Source organism: Myotis yumanensis, unplaced genomic scaffold (assembly GCF_028538775.1).
Source record: "Myotis yumanensis isolate MYYU_CA2020_CCGP unplaced genomic scaffold, mMyoYum1.0.hap1 SCAF_10, whole genome shotgun sequence".
In the NCBI taxonomy this organism is placed as follows: Eukaryota; Metazoa; Chordata; class Mammalia; order Chiroptera; family Vespertilionidae; genus Myotis; species Myotis yumanensis.
In genome coordinates, this window is record NW_027223761.1 from 25,265,085 (window position 1) to 25,288,598 (window position 23,514).

Below are 23,514 nucleotides of genomic sequence, written 5' to 3' on the forward strand. Positions count from 1 at the left end.
CCTGTATTTGTTATGAAGTAAGACTTCCCTAAGCAGACAGGTACATTTTTCCTTTATAGTTTTGGAGGGAATGAAAGATCTGCCCCAGCATATTCATCCCTCACCTAAATCTACTCTAATAATTCAAATGTCTCCGCACCTTGATATCCTAGTGTTCTGCTCTAGACATAACTGTTGGCAGCTGTGAGGGCTTTTGTGGAAGAAGTGCGTGGACTGTTTTTTAATTTTTCTTCTGATTGACAAGGAGAGTTCCCACACTGTGCAGCACATGCAGTTGAAAATATTTAGTGTGGTGATTATTATGTAATCCCAAGGAATATATCCCTTTTCACTATTTTTGCTGAGGTTTAGTATTAAATTGTAACATATTCTTGGTCTACTTTTATTTGTTTATTGATACAAAGGTGAATTAAAAACAGGTCAACCCATTCTCAGAATATTGTGAGTTAGCCACATAATTATTAGAATACAGAGCTGCCTACTTTGGAGCAATGTTGTAGGGTATTAGGAAGATATGCTTAATACATGGGAGTGGTGAGTTCTTACAGTTAACTATCGAACTGGAGGCAGAGAAGCAAAGGGTTCTGGAGTCAGAGAGACATGATACAAGCCAGCTCTGTTTCTACCTAGCTCAGAAACTGGCCTTGAAATTTGCCTCTTTAAACTTATTTCCTACATTGGTAAAATGAGACCTCTACTATCTACTCTCATTGAGTTAAGACAATTACATGAGATGTGGCATACAGAGTGCTTACCATACCCTCTGGTGTGTAGGTGATCAATATATATTAGGGGGAACTAACTGAAATTCTACCTACGATGGTTATCAGACTAAGGAGGTAAAGTTCTGAATTGCTCTTGTTTTGCCAGTGTAGCAAAGTAGAAAGACACTTTTGGGAAACAGAATCATCTTAGTTTAAATCTTAACTCAGTCATTTACTAGCTATGTAAAATATAAAAATATAAATGATAATATGATAATACATGTGGCCTAAAATTAAGAAGACATGAAATAAACATGTCATTTGAATTTTGCCATCCAGTGATAAACACTATAAAAATTTGTTGTATAGAATTCTAAGTATTTTCACCCTACCTGGTTTGGCTCAGTGGATAGAGCATCAGCCTGCAGACTGAAGGATCCCAAGTTCAATTCCGGTCAAGGGCACATGCCCGGGTTGTGGGCTTGATCCCTAGTAGGGGGTGTGCAGGAGAGAATCAATGATTCTCTCTCAACATTGATGTATCTATCTATCTCTCCCTCTCCCTTCCTTACTAAAATCAATACATTTATATTTTAAAAAATAAGTCTAAGCATTTTCTCAATAAATATGAGCTAGACATTATTATATAACTAGAGGTCCGGTGCATGGATTTGTGCACTGGTGGAGTCCCTCAGCCTGGCCTGCAGGGATGGGCTGAAACCGGCTCTCCAACATCCCCTGAGGGTCCCAGATTGCAAGAGGGTGGTTCTTGGGTGACGTACCCCAGAATCGGGCTCCCTCCTCTCTGGTTCCAGGTGCATCACCCGAGAACTGCAACTGCCAAGTCACCGCAGCTCAGCAGCACCTATGTTGAGTTTCTGCGCGTCAGAGCTACCAGTCAGACGGTCAAATGGTCGGATGGTCACTTAGGCTTTTATATATATATAGATTGGTATTGTTCACATATTGTTTTTTGTAACCACCTTCTCATGTAACCATACTGGGGTTGGGGGGGCATGTCTTTTTCAATTGCCTGATTTGAGGGCATTTCTATTTTTAATTTCATCTTTTATTCTTGAATATTTAAGTGCTTTATTCCCTCCCATTCCTCACAAATTACAGTGTGAGAACATCCTTAAACATAATTATTTGGGCTAACATTTAATTATATTCCCTGGTTAAATTCCTACTGTGGGTCAAAGAGCAAGATTCTTTTAAGGATTTTAATGCTTACTGTCAAAATGTTTTCCAGAAGATTTGGATCAATATATGCATCTACCAGCAAGAACTAACACTGAAAGTTTATAGTATCAATTTTGGGTCTTATTTTGTTTTAAAATGTTTTCTAATTTGGTTTAAAAGAATATTACATTTGCATTTCTTCAATTATTAGTATTGCTAATCATTTTACATGTTAAAATTATATTGTTTTTCAGTACTTTTTTACTCTTATAATAATTAATTATATTATTATGATATCTTTGCAGATTAAGAATATTAACCATCATTATATACATCTGTATTCAAGTATGTCAGCTTATTTCCACATGTTAAGTTTATATCTTACTTCTAAATGTTATTGTAATTTTGATACTGATTAGTATCTAAATAGTCAAATCTATCAAGCTTTCCATGATTAATTTTATTGCCGATTTACAAAAGCCATTTAGAATAGCCCATATGAAAGGCACAAATAAAAGACCCCAGAGGCCATCTCATTCTCACCTTCTCCACCCAATGATCACTGTTTCCAGTCTTAACAAAGAGTTTTTCCTGTTACCAATTGAATTAAAGCTGAACATCATCTGCCAAAGCCAGCCAATTTGATACAGTCAAATTGAATGGCCTTGTGATTGAAATTTAATGAACTGCTGAAATATTCATGCCAATATTTTCCTAGTCCATAACCTTTTTTCTGTCTAATTTGATATCCAACATTCTGTAAGAGGATACATCACTGTCATTTGGAATATAGATTCATATTCCCAGACTCATTATTGGCAACATCTGTAGTTATTTTTGACATTCCAAGAGAGAGTTGCAGCAGCAAACTCTTCATTAATGGCTACAACAGAAATCATGGATTCTGCTTCAGAAGTTCATTTTTTTCTAACCCAGATTAATTGTAGACATCCCTTGTACACTGTCCACATCCAGAAGCCTCAGTTGGTATAGAGCATGGCTCTTTGACAGAGAGGAGGATTTTGCTTCTGAGAATCATCCAGTTGGCTATAGGACCTTACCTTCAAGTGCTATTCACAGTGCTCTCTATGTTAATATGACAGACAAAGGCAATATTTACCTAAACTATGTTAAAGACAATCCCTCTCTACTTAAAAATGGTGCTTGCAGACAGCCCAGGTACTCCAGTCTATGAATTTATAAAATTATTCCTTTTCTTACATTACAAATTTAATGTAATGTAATATAAACTGGAGACAGTTTCCTGGATTTCTTATCCACACAGGTGTGACAGAATATGTTTGTCAAAATGTTCAAAGGAAATAAACTTGCTTATAAAAATTAGTTTATGATTTTATTGGGTGTTTGTGACTGTTGCTAACTATGCAAAGATAATTCAATTAAAAGTAATCTTAGAATTTTGCCTCTGGCCTAGGCCTTAGGCCTGGGCAGGGGACCCTAGCCCCCTCTAATCGCTGGCTTCACCATGTTAACTCAAAATCATTCAGGAAATGTTTACACAATAGTTGACAAACCAAATTCTCAAACAGATGTAATGTCACAATGCCCAGAAACTAGTCAGATATAGTTCTAGAAGTACAATAGCAGATTATGCAATTGATAGTTTCAGTAAGACATTAGACTAAAATTTCTTGAATTGAACAACTGTGTCCAGCTACCATCATCACACACCATCTCCTATTTTAATGTCAAAACCAAATTATGCATGCAGGTTTAACTATTTCTTCTTAATTTTATATTCTGAAGTTCAAGTTTCGTCAGTGAGATTTGGGAAATGACTACTGTTGAGCAGAAAAGAAATGGAGGGGATCATTGATGGCTGTAAATCCTAGAGAAGCAGATCTACAGATTTCATTTAATCTTAGTTCATTTTCTAATTTCTTTGAATTATACTGTATTTGTCTTTCTGTTGAGGATATAGGTATCTTAAGAAACAACATGTGTTTTTACTCAATTTTTCTTATACTTTCTCCTGTCAAACTACTTGGAACAATGCTTTACCCATTGTGTTAATCAGATACAGAGACAGATGAAGGAAACACAAGGAGAGCAACAACTAGCTTGTGAATAATCTAAGAATTACTGGCACAAAATAATGGCTCTTTTAAACATAACCAAATAGGATTGAAGGAATTTGGTGCAAGCATATATTTATTAAAGTTTGTTTCCTTTTGTAATAATAATATTTAAATTGTGCCATATTTCTTCACTAATATTTTGGTGGTGACTGAAAAGGGATTTGCAAAATTAATCCAAACCAAACCAAAGCAAACATCACAGAGAAAGATGTATTCATAAACATGATTATTAGCCATGCAGTGACAATGAAAGCTATGATTCCTTGTGTTAAACTGAAAATTTCTTTTACAAAAGCATTCATATTTTAATCAGTAAAAAACAACAACAACAACAAAATAAACTTGGACTGAGTCGGGATTTGTCTTGGAACCCATCAAAGGGTGTTGAACAACCACACTCAGATGCTTTGAAGAGTCCGATTTTGAGGGATGGTGCAACTGCTGGAGCCGGGGTTTTTAAAACTGAACTCTACCCAGTTACCCATTTGTTAATGATCTAAGCTTCAGTGAGTTTATACAAACCAACAATATAGACAGCTTTTACTATGCTCCAGATACTTGATTTATTATCTCACATAGTCATCAAAGCAGAAATGATTCTGATTTTACAGACAGAGAAAAAAGGCTATTTGAGTTTAACCTGTTCAAGTTAACACAGTAAGTAGTGGAAGTGGAATTCAAATCTTGGTCCATTTGATACCAGAACTCATACATTCATTAAAATCATACTGCCTTTCAAAAAACATGAAAAAAAATGGACTAACCCCCTAAAGAAGGTATTACTGAATAATTTTGTATTTCAGATTATTTGATAAAATTGTTTTGGATAATAAAATATGTCTACACATTATTTTTCAATTTTGAGTCCTTAGATATGTGCATTAGACTTTGTGCTTTCTTACACTTTCCAGCACAGTATAGATTACTATTGAAAAAAATTGAAAGTTTTTAGATGTTACGATCTTCAAATGGCTTTATTAATAGTTTAATTTACCTTACCTTACCTTAGACAATCTTTTCTTGGATTCAGAATCATCTTTGGGAACAAAATCTTTAATTAGCCGAGATCGGTCATAATTAGCATGTTCTGATTCATCCAGGTAATCCTTATCTTTTCCTAGGCCTAGAAAAGAGACAAAGACAATTAAATCCATTTTTTTATCCCTTTTCTCTCTCTTTACATGGACTAATCTTTCTTTTTTTCCCCCCAAATTTTCCCAAGGCTCAGCCAAGTATAATTTTTTTTATGACCCATCCATTTAATAAGTAAACAAAAAAATTAATAACATGAGACCTCACCTGTTAGTGGATTAATACCGACACTAAAGTAACTTTCATAAGAATTAAATGCATTTCTGCTACTAAATGCACTTAAACTTTTTAAAAATAAAATTAGAATTATGCAAATTTGATTGGACACCAAGTCTCTTCAACCTGAAGGTAGAGATATTTTGTAAGAATTTAATATCAAAATATATTTTATACAAATATAGATATTTGTAAGAATTCAAGATTCCTAAGCAGGTGTTGCTCCAAAGGGTCAACACTCTAACCATACAGCCACACAGGCCATGGCGCCAGGTACTGTTGATTCTAGGCTACAGGAAAAAGTCTCTGTCCTCTGAAAACAGAGTGAGAAAAATAAATCACATAATCTCAGGTAATACTTAAGTATTATGAATAAAAATAAATCAAGATTAAGAAACAGAAAATGAAGCTCGTATGAAATCTCTTTCTATCAGGGCTCTGGGAGAGGAGAAAGGTTATTATGAAGGAGGAACAAAAGATGTTAGGATTGGTGGCAGCATTCACTGTTAGTAAAAGGCAGCATTAGGAAATGTCCTAGAGAGGCCACGCCCACGTATCTTTTAGGACCTCAGAAGCCATAGTAAGGAATTTATATTTCAAATGTAATAGGAAATAGGGAGGGATTTGAGTAGAGAAAGAATGATATTTCATTTTCTTTTTATTAAAGCCTCCTATAACTGATATCAGGAGGTAAGAGCTAGAGCAGAGACCAATTAGGAGGTATTACACTACTCCGCCCAGAGATGGTGAAGACTGGACCGAAATGTAGTAGTGAGCACAGCACTTGTAGCAGAAAGTGGTGCAGTGTCAGATTCTGAATATAATTTCAGAACTGAGCCCAGAGAACTTATTTAATGTCTTTAACAAACAATTGAAAAGATTTACAGTGACTGTGAGGCTGTCGAAACTGGAAAAACAATATGTTCTTTCAGTACAATATTCTTATTTATACAATTATTAAATAGATTGGCAACATTAGTAGAAAGTTCTTGTTATACCATATTAATAAGAGACACTGTTGGAAAAAAATAACAAAAGTTGGTGGAAATTATCTAAGATTGTAGAACAAAAGCAAAATCACCAAGTACTCATTTGACTACAACTGTTTTAAGAAGATCAATGAAGACTCCACCATGCTAAACTATTATGATAATAGAAAGCAACAGTGCCTTAACTGTCTAATATAAACCACTTCCTGAGGGAGTTGTTTTATAACATTAGCAAAATGTTGATTTCACAAGATTTGACATATTTACATGTTGGTTCGTTGGACTCAAATTATGTTGGTCTTAATGAGCCCTATTTATTTTATTTCAAAGTTATCTGATTTTACAGCACCACAGGTATGGGCAGAATTAATCACCTCTTAATATGAATTGCTCTGTCCTGTATACTAACAAGAAAAAAGGGTGGATGATAGTACCAGGGTTTCTAGGATTGATGAACAGGATTATTGTCACACAGGATTTCAGATTGATTATCACATGGATTAGCACTTTCCCAAATGACTGTGTGTGTGTGTATGTATGTGTGTGTGTGTGTGTGTGAGTGACAGTGTGTGTCTTTGTGGCTGGGGGCACAGGGTGAAGTGGTGCCTGGCTTCATGACCTGCTCTATGAAAAGAATTAAAGGCTCAGAGATGCCAATAAAAAGAATGAAAAAAAAAAAAACCAACAACAACCAAACAACAAAAGTCTAAATCTATCAACCTGATTAGCTTTTTAAAATCAATGATCTCCGATGTATATTTAGCATGTTACCCCCCTCCCAATCTTTCACAGCTCCCATCCTGATACTTATTAACATCTTGCAGAGCTAGTGTTCTATGGACATCACTAAGCACTTTTCATCTTAGAGGCCTCTGTTCTCATTGTGGTGATGAAGAGAGAAGGCAAGGGATTAAAACTTCCTGAGTTGGAATCTCAGTTCTCCATTGGCTAGCTATGGCATTTGGCAAATTATTTTATCTCTTAATGAATCAGGTTCCTCATCTGTAAAAACAGGCTGATAATACTACCTGACCCAAATCATTGTTATGAGAATTGAGATAAGGCAGGTAGAGAGTTGTGCAGTAAGAGTTCAGTAAATTATTGTTATTCCAATCTGCCATTTGGGTGATAAGAGGAACAGCTGGTTTGTGAATATATCTTTAAGCTCAGCAGACTTTGGTGTTGAAAGATAAGCCTAATTGCTGCATAAAGCAATAAAACTCTAGGATGATGCACTATGCCTGTTCATTTAATTCAGCAATCTTGCAAAGTATGGATAATGAATCCCAATTTACAAATGAAATTACTGAGGCCCAGAGAGGTTAATGATATGCCACAGTCACACAGCTAGTAGGTACAAGAATGGAGATTTGACCAAAGTCTGGGTGGGAAAACAGCATTGCATCTATATTACACTAAAAGTCCTGTTGGATAACTTAAAGTGGAAATTTCCAGGCTTGAACCAATAAACTGTTAATATTCCTTCCTCTATAACTCCAATGTTGAACAATGAGAAATATCAATTCTCAGTGACCATACACAGTTCACTCTGCCACAGCATTAATATTCTCATGGGGCAGTTCAAAATAGTTCACTGTAAAAAAGAAAAGGCATTACTTAGATGCATCAGTGAGGTTCCAAAAATTAAATCAGAGCCTGTTAGTACTTGGAAATTCCCATGCATTAGCCAACCCAATGCTAGAAGCTAATAGTCTGAACACCAAAGGAAAAATTAGAGAATGTAACTGTTGAATTTAAAAGTGAGCATTTATCCCTAAAACACTCATGTTTTATTTAACTACACTCTTGTTATAGTTGATGCCATTTTGCTTGACCTCTTCTTAAAGATGACTTTTAAATACAAGTTATACATATGACTCTAAAATTGCATTTCCCATCCAGGTGTTATATCCAGATGGATTCCTAGAATACTTGGTGATATACTATCGTCAGCCAGAGCTTCATTCTCACTTTCATTATGAAGGCCAACACCTCATGTGTACATGTTTTAAATCCTTAAGGAGCTGTGATGTTTCCCTAAATTGAATAAATGATAGAATGATGCTGGGAAAGGCCAAAATATTGAGTATGAGGTACAGTGCCTGGAGAGATATAAATACAAGTCAAGTGTGTCAAATGATTGAGATATATTGAACAAAGAAGAAAAGAAACATGGTGATAGGGCATCCAATTATATTAAACATTTAGAGAAAATTTTAATATTTGTGATAGCAAACTGTTAACAACAAGCAGCATGAAATGAAATAGACAGGTTTGCATGATTAAAGTGACAGGTTATTAACTACTACTAATTTGGGAGAATTATTAGTGAAAGGTGATGTGCAAACTCTACCACCTATATGGATATCCTGGATAAGGTTTTTTTTCTTTTTCTTTATTGATTAAGGTATTATGTATGTGTCCTTTCCCCCCGATCCCCACTCCACCACCCCACTCATACCCTCACCCCCTGGTGTCTGTGTTCATTTACTAGGCTTATGTACATGCATACAATTCCCTTGGTTGATCTCTTCCCCTTACCGTCGCGCTTTTCTAACTTCCCTCTGAGGTTTGATGGTCTGATCCATGCTTCTCTGTCTCTGGATCTATTTTTGTTTTTTGCTTTTTTTTTTTTATCAGAAAATAACTAGCACTACTAACCTTTCAGAACTAATTACTATAGAAAAGACCTTTGTACTCTGAATGTATTTGTTTTGATGAAATGTTATTTTTGACATTGTATATGAGATGAATCTGCTGGTGACTGTCTTCCTTTAATTAGGGAACTTAATAAGCCAGCACTGTTTCTATGCCACACACACAAAAACAGTATCATAAGTAACACAAGTAATCTGCAGTCATTCCGAATGCTGTTATAAATAACCCAGCTCATCATTAAAAAACTATTAAAAAAGTGTCTTAACAATGTACTCAGAGAGAAACCAAGGTACAAATCTTAGGCTACACATTATTTAATATTTATGTAGGGAATAGTTAGGAGTATGGCTACCGACTGTATACCCAAAGCATTTAAAACCAATTTTCTGGAGGTGGGACCCAGGGAGTTTTAAAAGCTCCTGACTCTAATGTGGAGCCAGGGTAGAGAACCGCTGATGTAGGCAACAGAGCTGGGTCACCAGTGTGTTCACTAATGAAAACTCAGAGCTTAATGTCTGCAGGTTATAAATAAATTCACTTCGAGGTTATAAAATAAGTATTGTATTAAATTATTATCACTTTTTGATAAATTCTGGCTTTATTTGGGTTTAATTTATAATTAGGAAAAGCCCCAGTTCAAAGGCATTGATCACAGGCAATTCCAGCAAGCCAACATATTTAAATGTAAATCTTGCTCAAAGAAAATATAGGTACCAAACTTATAGACCTATAGAGAACATTTTATGGACTTGACCCCAAAGGAAAGGGAGGTAAAAGGAAAAATAAATGAATGGGACTGGATAAAACTAAAGAGCTTCTGCACAGCAAAAGAAATGGACAATAAAACAAACAAATAGTCAACCAGATGGGAGATGCTATTTGCAAACAGTAGCTCCAACAAAGGTTTAATTTTCAAAAACATATAAAGAACTCATAAAACTCAACACCAAACAAACAATCAAATCAAAAAGTGGACAGAGAGCCTGAAAATACACTTCTCCCCAAAAGACATACAAACAGCCAATAGATATATGAAAAAATGTTCAACCTCACTAACAGTTAGGAGAATGCAAATTAAAACTACAATGAAATAACACCTTACACCTGATAGAGTGGCCATTATCAACAAGACAAGCAATAACAAATGTTGGAGGGGTTGTGGAAAAAAGGGAACCCTCATTCACTGCTGGTGGGAATATAGACTGGTACAACCACTATGAAATCAGTCTGGCAACTCCTCAAAAAATTAAGAATAGAGCTACCATACGACCCAGCAACCCCACTCCTGGGTATATACCCAAAAAACTCAAAATCATTTATGCAAAGATACAAGCACCCCCCCTATGTTCATTGCAGCATTATTCACAGTGGCCAAAACATGGAAACAACCAAAGTGCCTTGTGATAGAGGACTGGATAAAGAAGATGTGGTACATATACATAATGGAATACGACTCAGCCATAGGAAAGGATAAAATAGCATCATTTACAACAACATGGATGGACCTTGAGAACATTATGCTAAGTGAAATAAGTCAGACAGAAAAATCTAAGAACCATATGATTTTACTCATATGTTGGATATAATACTGAAACATATGAACACAAACAGCAGTGTAGTGGTTGCCTGAGGGAGGTGGGTGGTGGGAGAAGGGGATCCTAATATGAGGTGACAGGAGAGGATTTTTCTTTGGGTGGTGGTAACATAGTACTATATACAGATTTTGTAACTTAGAAATCCACACATGTAACCTATATGTTCATGTTGAGCAATGTCACCTCAATAAATTTAATTTAAAAAATAATAAAGAAAACTTTGCATGAAAACAGAGAAAGGCCAAAGAGGAAGTTGAGTAAACTTGTCACTGTTATAAAAAAAATAAATAAATAAATTAGATTGCCTATGAATGGAGGGTCAGAATCGATAGAATCTTTCAGTATCAATATTATTCCAAGTACTAGGTGACTAAAAACTAGTTTTACATTTCATTTTTTGAAAACTATTCATAGAAATGTATTCTATTTTGACTGGTATTCTATTTTGCAGGTTTGAACCCTGGCCCCATCCAGGGTGAGTGCAGGAGGCAACCTGTAACCAATCAATGTGTCCCTCTAATCTCTCTCTCTCTCTCTCTCTCTCTCTCTTTCTCTCTCCTCTTCCCTCCCTCTATTCCACTCTCTCTAAAAATCAATGGAAAAAAATCCCGAGTAGGGATTAACAACAACAGAAAGTGAAGGCTTTCAGTTTCTAAGAGCTCTCCATGTACCCAGAACTCCGAGTCAGCTTTCCAGTTCTTTTATTCTTAAGTGTAAATAGGCAATCAAAGACCAGAAATTTTGGAAAATTCTACAGCCTAAAAGAGAATGACCAATTTAAATAAGCATAAGAACTGATTCTTAGAAAAACAGACTAAAATTTAAGAAGCAAAGAAAAACTTAAGATAATCACAAATGGTACTAGAGAGATTAGGGATGTTGTATTTTAAAAAATAAGATAGCATGCTCTGAAAATGTTCCATTCTAAGAACAAAAAAACTCTTAGAAATTAAATAACAAAATTATTTTATCCCCACATATATATGTACACAGATAAAAAGACATTTGGAAGAAAGATTTAGGGAATCTCCTACAACCAAGATAGAAGTCAAGACCACAAGATAAAAGAAAATGTTTAACTTTTAATTGGACTTCCAGAAAGAGAGGAAGAAACAAACAAATGGTCATAAATTGTGTATAAATTATACAGAAGTTGAAAGAAGGTAGGACACACATACACTTAAACATTAGGTTGTAGAGTTTTATAACACAAAAAGTTAAGATAGCCCAGCTGGTGCGGTTCAGTGGTTGAGCATTGACTTTTGATTCCAGGCCAGGGCACATGCCCCGGTTGCAGGTTCAACCCTAGTAGGGAGCATGTAAGAGGCAGCTGATCAATGATTCTCTTTCTCTCTCATTGTTGATGTTTCTATCTCTCTCTCTCCCTCTACCTTCCTCTCTGAAATAAATTATATATATACTAGAGGCCCGATGCACAAAATTTGTGCATGGGTAGGGTCCCTAGGCCTGGCTGGTGACCAGGGCCGATCTGTGGGGCGACTGACAGGGCGATCAGGGAGGCCCTCGCTGGCACCCGCCTTGGCTGGCCTGGGGCCTGCGGGCTGGGGGCAGCTCCTGCATTGGGCGCCTGCCTTCTGGTGGTCAGTGTGCATCATAGCGACCAGTCATTTCACTGGTCATTCCACCATTTAGTCGATTTGCATATTAGGCTTTTATTATATAGGATGGATATATATATATATATATATATATATATATATATAATAAAAATGTACAGAGAGAAAAAAATATCAATTGCAAAGGAATAAGAATCAGCAGTAACAACAGAAGTTAGATGACAGTGAATTAGTCTCCAAATTTAAGAAAAATGATTTTTAATCTAAAATTTTATGACCAAACAAATACCAATCAATAATAAGAGCAAACTGAAGTCATTTCAGATATACAATAACTTAGAAAATTTTCACATTAATCAACTTTCTAAGATAGTTGTTTAAGGATTTACCCTGAAAAAAAATAAAACAAGAATGGAAACTAACAAAGAATAAGTGTGACATTAGAAACTGGAATTATTCAGTAGTCCAATGAAACATCAGTGGAACCAAGAATTTCTTAAAAAAGAATGAGATGAAATATATAAAAACAAGAAACTGAAACACGATAAAAGTATTTAGAAAAAGATGTATTTTTGTTCTCCCAAGGAGACAAAATATCACATAATCTAAGAAAATAAAACTATCAAAAGCTTGTAGTATAAACAATGAAGTAAGTATAATGTTGTGTGATTTTGACTATTTGATGGACGGTTAGATAGGGGAATCTATTTGACCTTGATTCTAGGAATACTCAAAAGAAGACAGAGGTGCTGGTAGCTTGGCACTGTAGCAAAGGAAGTGATAGTGCATCTGCAGAAAGCATTCTTTTTACAGTTGTAATGTATATGCCAAGTGAGGAGTTAAGATAGGGTGTTGAAATGTGATAGAGTATGATGTAAAGGTGCAAATATACTATTTAAAGTTACAAATTTAGTCGGTAGAGAGGTTTAAATTTAAAATGGCAATATAACTATGAAAAATTAAAAGGTTACACAAATGAGCTAAGCATTCATCGAGCACAACAGAAAAATCAACTACAGATAATGCTAGACATAGTAATATAAATGTACTCATTCATAGAATCTTTCGAGAAATTTTCCAATGAATAATAGCAGAAAATATTTGTTATTTTTTCAGTTATAGGACTGTTGTTCATTACAAGTTTTCAAATATTATTTGACTGTCACACTGCATATAAAACACCTTAGTAATTTAACCTCAGAATATTCCACATACCCAACAAAATATTAAGGACCAAACACAAATATTTTTTCCTAAAAATATAAATAATGTTCTAGGTTTGAAGAAGACAGCTTACCTTAGAGAGGGGGGAAAGATAAAGGAAATATTAGCAATCAACTCACCTAAGCAAAAATCACTGAGGTCAGCAAAAGAACATTTAAGTACAGAGTCTTTTTTATCTTCCTCAGGGTTAACTGAAAAAAAAAATGAGAAATTAAAACACAGTAACAGTTTTAAAAAAATGACCACAGTGACTGATATCTGATGATAGCCAAACATAAATAATTTTTAGTTACTGAGCTAAAATTAGGTAAAATTTCACTCAATAAGGGAAACAAACATCTGTACTATAGTTTATAATACATTTATCCTCTGAACAATTAGCCTTTTTCCTTATTGGACATGGATTGTAAGAAGACCATTTATTAATAGATAGTGATTTCACAGTATTATTGAAAATATAATCTTGGTATTTGCAAGTTATCCAAAGGAAGAAGCAACCCTAAGAAATTATAAGGAAATACAGTCTAATAAGACACAAGCCTTTTAGAAAGGGATGGGAAAATAAAAATACACCATACCCACTGAAGAACATGGTAGTCTGGTTTTATTTTGACTCCTGACTCCTGTGAATATAATGGTGTGCCTCAGACAGGCAGATCTATGTGTAGAAAGGGCAGCCACAAAGCCTGTTTAATGTGGCATCTTGCTGGTGCTTCCCTATATTTCAGCCCTTCTATTATGTAAGGCTTCAGTGCCAATATTTGGTTGGCAACACTTGTCCAACCACATGTTCATACAACCAGATCCTCACTGCTTATTGTCAATATTATTTAAAGACTTTGGTCTTTTTAGGAAATTAAATTCATTATTGATGACATACTCTACTCAATTTCTGTTTTCTGTTTATAAATTTTCACCAGGAATGGTAATGAGCCAACAATTCAGATGAGCTGGTCTGTCTTTCCCTGCAAACAGCAAGGACTAGGACTAGGTTTGCATGGGGTTGGTTACCTTCAAGGCAAAACAGAATTCAAAACACATCTGGCTAACAAAGGCCTTTCCTCTAACTGGCACGGGGTACTGTTCTTCCTATGCCAGCCTCCTCCTAAAGAGCTTTATAAATACTAGTGAAATGGATGAAGAAATGAAAAATAGATGGTTTTGGTGGGGAAATAACATAGTCTTCACAATTTGAACAAGAAAATAGAGCTCACCTTGCTCTGCTTTGTCAGCGGAGATTGAGGTCACAGAAGTGTGAGCCTGAGGTTCACTCTCAATGGAATTGAAGAGTGAGGTGGACTGGCTCAGGCTCTTCGAGTAGGCAAAGCTCTGGGCCAGGCAAGGCAGCGACCTCCGAGACGGTTTTAAGGGGGTTTCTTTTGCTATTTCACTCTTGCTTATATTCATACCTAAAAATCCAAGTAGGTGAGTGTTAGCAACAAGAAATGATCGGAAGAGGTCAACAAGTAATTTCAATTCTTGTGAAGGCTGCTTCTGGAAAGGACTTTGAAATAACACCATTTAGGAATGAGAATGAATTGAATTAGTTTTGTTTGTATTTTGCCAGGCAAAATGTTTAGAGGTTTTTGTCAAATAGTTCTGAGAAATAAACGGTTCCTCATTCAGTTTAGCCTTTCACCATGTTTAAAGGTTCTGTATAAAAGAAATGAATGTTGAAGTTCAGTTAGGGAGTTATGAGAACAATGATTTGGATAGTCTTTGGGTAAATCTAACTAACCATTTAGGTTTTCAAGCAGAAAATAAATAAAACCAAATTCATAAACATTAAAATTACCTTTAATACTCAGAGCCCGTCTTTCTAAACCCTACCTAGCCTCCCTTAAACACATGCACCCACATCAATGGTGACGAATGGTGATGAAGAAGCTGGAGTTAGCATGGTGTAATACAAAAACTTGGCAGCAGGTAGAAGTCAAGAGAGAGCATTCCTGTGCTCAGTGTGACAGTCCCTCCCTCCCCTCATGCAGAGAGTACTGATTTGCTAGAAGAATGCCACTCCACAGGACTCTGACTCCATAAGGGAAAGCCCAGTAATTGTATGCTACAGCAAAAAAAGCTCACCTCAGATGGGAAGTGAAACAGGGAATGGATAAGAAATTTACTTATCAAAGGTCATGAATCTAGCAGCTGGCAGAACTGCATGTTAAAGCTACAGCTATTGGATTCCAAAGCCTATGAACTTTCCAGAAAACCCCATGGCTCCTCATGAACCCCAATCTCAGATGGTTTGTTACTATTGTTTGTCTTGGTATAAATATCACACAAATTTTAAGCAGAGTGCTCTGAAAGTAGAAACCACAGAGCTAAAGCAAACCTCAGAGCCTCTGATAATTCTATATCTGCAGTCTTGGTGAACTGTGGAATATATTTGATGAAAAAGGAATACGTGCTGCTAAGTACCTATCAACAGGAAATGTCTACCCACCATCTATCAAACTGTATTTCTTCTATTTTAAACTGCCCTATAAAGTAACAGATACGAATAATAATTTGCTATGAGGTAACAATGTGTGTAAATGAGTTTTAATATTACTTTTTATTCATTCAGTTTTCCATTATTTATTTAATAATTTCAAAAAAAATTATTTTTGAGTTCTTTCTCTGAGCCAGGCCTTAACTCAGTATTGTGAGTAAAATGGTGCTCACTCAGATGGGAAACAGATACATAAAAGCAGACCTTTATATTAAAAACCATTAAAATAATATGCATAGGCCATTACGAAATCATCCGAGAGGAACTTCTAATCCAGATGGTGGTACCGGTGTAGTCTTATCAGTGAAGGTCATCTGAATTGATTCTTTTGGGCATATTTCTTCTCCTGAGTTTTTATTATTTGTAATCATTGGGTTTAACACATTTTCTTCAAAGGAATGTATACACAAGAAGAAATTCCGTAAAAAATTCTTCATAAACACATGAATGCTAAAATATTTGTCAAATGAACACAAAGAAAATTGAGAACATAATGTTGAAGATGAAATCTCATTAATGCAAATGCAGTTTTCTCATCTTCTGAACTATTGTTTCCAAAGATATTATACTGATCATCAAACTGAAAGTCAGATATCCTGTGTTCAAAAGAGTACAAGTTTCTTTTCCAAGTTCCCCATCAACTGCCATCATATTCTGCTTGGCATAACCACCAGTTCTGTTCTTTGCTTGGCGTGATTAACATTTACTTCCCCAGAGCAAATTCAGTCTTTTTTTTTCTATATTCCAAAGTTCCATTTCTCTTCTTATATGGCTTTACATGGTACCTTTAAATAATACTTGATATCTACCCATTTAAAGCTAATAACTAGAAAGCAGATCAAGGTAATGTTAGGTGGGTAAGCATATGAATTCTTGAGTTCAAAGATAAACCTGTAGAACTGGCAGAAAATGTGTCATTCCCTATATTTAGAACAGATTTTTCTAAAGAACAATTAGCACCACTTCCAACTGTTCTAAGAGCATTTCATAAATGCTCAGAAAATTAAAAGAATTTAATAAAATGATGATTTCTCTTGGGTATACAAAAAGATCCAAGAGGTATAATTGCAAAAAATATATTTTCTAAAAATACATTCGCATAAGACATCAAAAGAGAAAAGATTACTATTTATGATACTGTATATAAGAGAACTCTAAAGATTTTACCAAAAACTTCTAGAACTGATAAATGAATTCAGTTATGTAGCAGGATACAAAATAAATATCCAGAAATAAGTTGCATTTTTGTACATCAATTCTAAACTATCATAAAGAGAAACTAATAAGGCAATTCCCATTTACAAATACATAAAAAACAGCCTTGGAATAAATTTAACCATGGATGTAAAAGACTTGTACTCAAAAAAATTACAAGACACTAAAGAAAGAAACTAAAGAAAGTACAGATAAGTGGAAACAAATACCCTGTACATAGATAGGAAGAATTAACATCATTAAAAGGTCCATACTACCTAAAGCAATCTATAGATTCAATGCAATATCTCTCAAGATACCAATGGTGTATTTTACAGATCTGGAAAAAAAATATTCCAAAATTTTATATGAAGTATAAAAGACCCCCAAATAGCCACCTCAATCTTGAGAAAGAAGAACAAAATTGGAGGAATCAAGCTTCCTGATATCAAAATATACTACAAGGCCATATTTATCAAAACAGCATTATTCTTACATTAAAAATAAAAAAACAGACATAAAGATCAATGGAACAGAATATAAAGCCCAGAATAAAAGCCCATGCCTTCATGGTCAATTAATATTTGACAGAGGAGACAAGAACATACAATGGAGTAAAATTAGTCTATTCAATAAATGGTGTGAGGGAAATTGGAGAGATACGTTGAAAAAAATGAAACTAGATTATTTTCTTATACCATACACAAGAATAAACTAAAAATGGATTAAAGTCTTAATGTTAGACTCAAAACCATAAACATTCTAGAAGAAAACATAGGCAGTAAAATCTTGGTCATTTCTCGGAGCAATATTTTTCCTGATATATCGCCTCAGGCGAGGGAAACAAAAGACAATTACAGTACCTATGTGCTTAGAGGAATGTAGCCACTGCCAAACCACAGACTGGCATGGAGGGAGCCAGGGAAATAAAATACCCCAACTTCTCTTTTCTCAACTTCTGGTCTGCTGTTGCTGTCTCCCACTGGTTCAGTTTAAACAGTGGCTAGAGGTCCCGTAAACCCCTGGTTGTTGGCGTCCATAGACACCTGATTTGGAGGACACACAGAGATTATCCACTACACATGAAAGATGTATAACTGCAATGGAGCTTTCAGCATAATCTTTGGATGCAGAAAAACCACATACACACTTTTTATTTTTTTACCACTAGAGAATAAAATTAAATGTTTTGGTCATAAACTGTAAGTATTCTAAGATGCTTATAAATTAATATGGGAAAAGCAACATGATGTTAAAATACTTTTTTTTGAGTTTGCTTGCTATGTACATGACTCTATGCAGGAGGCAAAGGTACATAAAACACATTCAGCCTTTAAATAAGTAACTAGCAAAATCAAAATTTATCTCATATAATTACAAATATATTAGGATAAATAAGAAAAGCTCTAAGTTTAATGGGAGACAAAATACTGTAAGAAAGGCACAACACTATGAAGGGGTTTGTAAATTGGTGAAAATACATTTTAAAGGTCCTGAAGATGACATAAGTGCCCTCATGTTTACTTTTATCTTTGTTTCCTGTTTTCTAAGTCGCATACAGTATGCAAATAAACACTCACAAATGAAATGCAACTGATTTTTGTTTATTGATATTATAATGAGTGAACTTGCAAACAGTTCCAGGAACAGTTTTGTAGATTCTTCGATATTTTCTACATAAACTACCATATTGTCTGCAAAGAAAGGTAGCATAATTTCTTACTGTTTAATTTAATACCTTTTATTTCTTTTTCTATCTTCATTTAATATTCTAGGATTTCCAATACAGTATTAAGTAGGAGTGGTGAGATCAGTCCTTCCTAGTTCCTGATTTTAGAGGGAAACATTCTCTCATGATGAAGATGATGTTAGCTGTATTTTACAAATGCCCCATGTCATATGGAGAAATTTTCTTTCTATTCTTAGGTTACTAAAGGTTTTATCATGATGGATGTTGAATGTTTTTTTTTCTGCCTCTAGTGATATACTATGTAGTTTTCTTATCAACTCTGTTTTAGTGTGGTAAATTAAAATAATTGATTTTTGAGTGCTGAACCAACCTTTCATTCCTAGGTGATATGTGATATATTTAATTCTCACAAACAAAGCTTTAATTATGACTATTTAACAGTAAGAAAACTAAAGTTAACTAACTTAAGGACATTCAGCCCCGTTACTGACAAACCTATGAACTGAACTCAAGACCATGGGATCTCCAAGCTATGTTCCTCTTACAACATAGCACCTGTCTTTCACAGATATGCAAGAAGTATTTTGATGGTCTCCAGGGCAACCACAAAGCCTTTCTCTTCCTATTGAAAGGGAAAATAAGACATTGGTGGGTGGGGCAGGGCTGGCTATCTGAATCTGTGCCAGTAACCTGCATTCTGAAGCACACTCTTGCTAGCTGATAATTAACTCCATTCTTATCTGTGATGCCTGTCCTGCCTTGCAGATCCTGTTTCCCGGAATACTTCCATTTTACAGAGGCCATCAACCATGAACCATATACAACCCCCAGGGGGGGTTGGCAGTGCTGCCACCAGACAGGCCAAGACTCTGAGTGGAATCTCACTTCCCCTATCCCAACTCACGGGGGTGCTGCAAAGTCCATGAAAAGTCCGGAAGCCTGATCCATATGTGGGGGACAAAGAAACTAAGGGTATAAATGGAAAGCTTCACCCATATTCATCGCTCAGGATTTGGAGACTGACTCCCCTGAGTCACAGCACTAGTGCATCTGCAGTAAAGGCTACTTTTCTGAATATCCTCGGAGTGCCCGGCTGATTAATCTCCTACACTGCCTGACAGCTTATCTGCAACACTATATTCCACATCCAAGGTAAAAAGGCTCTGGTAAGCTTTTAGGAAATGGATACTTTTGTTCCATTCAAGCAGAGCCCAGTTCAGTGGAGCCAATATTTTCTTTCACCTAGAATTTTTCAGCCAAGGCCCTAGTTAGGTAAGACCCAAACAACAAAACGCTGTTATTTTGCCAGAATGTGTCTTCTCTACATTTCTTTCTAATGAAAGAAATAGTTAAGATTTGAAAATACATCTTCTGGGTCTCAACTAAATCTTTGTTTTAACACAAGAAATTCTTACAAATCTTCAGGAATTCTATGCTCACAATATTTGTCTAGTTCAGCAGCATTATTGGAACTTATCTACTGAAGAGACATAAGATCATTCAAATAATGTCTTTGGGATAACAAAAAAGTTTTTATAAACATCTATACACATTTTTATATAAGAAAACTAGTTTGAATAATCTTATCAAGATATTATTACAGGATCTAGGGCAAGGGCAATTGCTACATAAAATGGAAATCAATAGGAAAACAATTGCTAACCTACATAAAATCAATGCTGAGCACTTTAATCATTATAACAGAAGGAAATATAAGAATAAGTCATTTAATGCAGTCAAAGTCTAATGTCAAAAACCTCCAGGGAGTTTCATCGCCTCCTAATTTTCTTTTAAAAGCTACCTGATTATAAATGTTCTAATCTTGTCACCATAGAATGAATAATGTATTCAAAATTGACAGACTGACATTGTAGAAAAGAATGACTTCAAAGTCACTTACGTTGTGCAGAGATTTAACATCCAGTTCAAAGATAAAGAAAAAGAGAACATGTGCCTTTATTTCACTGTTTTCCTAGTAATCACTATCCTTGATAGGTTTTCTTCCAAAGTGCCACACAAAGGAACAAAAAATGCCCTAGAATTTTCTTTTCTATTCCTTGGAAAGAAAATGAGCTGGTGGATAAAGAAGAGGCACTTTTTGCAATGAGAACAATGAAAAGTAAAGAAATGCAAAGTTGAACAAATTCAAAAGGAGTCCACTAGCTGTTCTGTCTCCTTTAGCAGAAGCTATACCCATCATTCCTGATTCAGATATACATTTTCAGTGAAAGTTTCTTTCTCTCTGTTTAGCTCAGTGACTGGATTACAGGCCCTTTGCAGTCAAAGAGTCAGCAGTGGTCAAACAGATGACTCTGAATTCAGTGTAGGTCACAAACCGAGTTCTGGGTACAGCACAGAAACTCTGAGTGTAGCATCTTCAGTAAGGCTCCACAAGGCCTTTCTGAGTACACACTGTTATGTAAATGAGTAAGTTAAGAAGGAATAAGATCTTCTAGAAATTCCTATCAGATCAAGCCTATGGTATGTTTCCATATACCAACTGGTACAGTGGCCTTAGAACAGTTCTAGGAATACCCAAGGGCTTCTAAAGAGATTCTTAGTAGACCTGGAAATATAAAGGCCTTAAAGTAACTTGTATGACTTCCAAACACACACACCCACACACACACACACACGTCTCTTCTCTCATACCTACCCCAAATATTATTTGGTCCTGATAGGGGCAGAAATAGAATATTGGGGACCAGCTAAAATTGTAAGAAATATTAATCATGCTCTGTTAATCGTGATTGTTTCATTCTGATTACAGAAGGCACATTCTAACCTGGCTGGGAGCTCACTTGGAAATGTAGCCCATCCTTCCCATTTGGAGCTGCCTATTATCATGGAAAGATTAACAACCTTGTTTCAGAAACCAGAATTGCCAGCCCTTTGAAGACCCCCCAGCCTTTGCATACTTGCAGACCTTTGCAAATCTCCAGCCCCCATTACCTGTAAACTGCCCATTTGACATACCTTTTGCCTACTTTCCCATCTGATCTTTGTCCTTCTACCCAATATAAGCAGCTGGCTTATGGTGGGGGGAGAGCAGATTTTTGTGGATGACCTGCTGCCCTCCCATACTGCTGGCAGTATTGGAATACATGCTCGTAATGATTCAACCCTGTCTCTGCTTAATTGGCTCAAGTAGTGACAGGCAGCATGGACACATTGATTGTCCAGTTACAATCAGTCTAGCTCTGCCTTGTTACCTGTGGCTACTTCTTTATGACCACAAATGTGTATAGTGGGGTTAGAAGTGTGGTTTCAGAATGAAAGAAACTACTCCTCTAAATCATAAACAATTTTCCCCAAATCAAAACAAATTGGCTGGACCATAATAGTGATCAACAATTCTGAGGAAGTATACTGCACATTAAGAAGAAAAAAATTCCAAATCATGGGATTACTCCAACATTGAATTTCTATTAATTTCCAAATTCTGGACTATTTCAGTTCCAATATTGTAATTGTCCATGGTTAACTTCAGTAGTTAACTTTTGTCATGCTGTTTCTAAAAGAAGTCTGGAGGCCTTTATTTCAAAATTGCTTCTACTTATTTTCGTCTCCACTTTAATCTATTTTCAAATTAAACCTCTTCTACTGTAAAGCTTCCAGTAAATGTAAAAGGATTTGGGCTGGAGCCATTGTGGGTAATTTCTCTCCACCAACTCAGTCCCTTTGTTCTGTTTTTAAAGGAAATAACAACAACAATAATTTAAAGATCTGAAAGGGGTATATAAGTACGGTATATGACAATAGTGCTTCTTCCTAAAGTAAGAAGTTAGTTTCATATTTATTTTAAATGACATTTAAACTGGTTAAAATAACATTTTTTCCTGAAAAAATAGACAGTAATTATACCGAAATTTCAAATATTAGACAACTTCTAGGAATTGCATTTAAGCCATCTTCAGATAATAGTTTTACCCAAAATGCATGGTATATTTGCCTTGAAATATTCTTATTTAGGGATTTAAAAAAATACACTGTACAATTTAATTATTACCTTTAGTTAAAAAATTGAAGGAATGTCTTCAGTAAAGTACCTATGGTAAAGATAGTCTGGGATGAGAGGATGACAATTTGCAAATACCTGTGATTCAACCAGACACAACTTCTTTTATTTCCTCTTCCTGTTTTTATGAGCACCTTGGGAAACATAGTGCCAAAGCAGGACTAATCACTGATGAGTGAATATAGCTCATGGCTGCCATGGGATTGTAGAGTGAATTAAGAATGTTCTTTCCATTCTCATTGGAAGGCACACAAGTAAAATATTCTGTCTTACGAATCTCTTTAAAAAGGACTCCTGGTGTCTGGAGTAGTAGTGACTGCATACAACATTCATTTTCAGAAATATTGGGAGATTTTTCTGACTCCATGGATGACATTAGAGGTAAATAAGGAGCAAAATGGACCAGATTTTAAGTTCAGATTAAAGAGGGATGTGGTTCTGTGCTCCTGTTGGTTAATATACCCAATAGTGCATCCATAAATATCCCTGCATTTATATAATCCTTATTTATTCTGCCCTTAAAAGTAGTCTCTTTCTTCTGAATATTAATAGCACTTAATCTGTTTAATGAATAATAGTGCATTATAATTTGTGTGAGCAAGCTATAACTCTACCATTGGACTCGGCCCCTTGAGGTCAGGGACCATAGACAATTATTCATTTCCTGCATAGTAGCGTGCTCAGTGTTTTACATTTAAGGGGCAACTTGAAGCATTATGCAGATTTCGTACACCAAGGGCCAGTCATACCCCTTAAAATACAGCTTCACTGGCCCTAGCCAG

The 23,514-nt window shown here is 35.4% G+C and overlaps 1 protein-coding gene across 3 annotated transcripts in view; it reads right to left on the minus strand.

The window, feature by feature from the left end:
- ANO3 (anoctamin 3) overlaps positions 1–23,514 on the minus strand; it is a 263,819-nt gene that overhangs the window by 139,845 nt on the left and 100,460 nt on the right. For all 3 annotated transcript variants that reach the window (XM_070428141.1, XM_070428139.1, XM_070428138.1), the window contains 3 exons: positions 14,551–14,745; positions 13,456–13,527; positions 4,990–5,108 (listed from right to left, as the gene is read on the minus strand). In XM_070428141.1, coding sequence (XP_070284242.1) covers positions 4,990–5,108; positions 13,456–13,527; positions 14,551–14,745 — 386 coding nt within the window. The remainder of the gene's footprint in view (positions 1–4,989; positions 5,109–13,455; positions 13,528–14,550; positions 14,746–23,514) is intronic.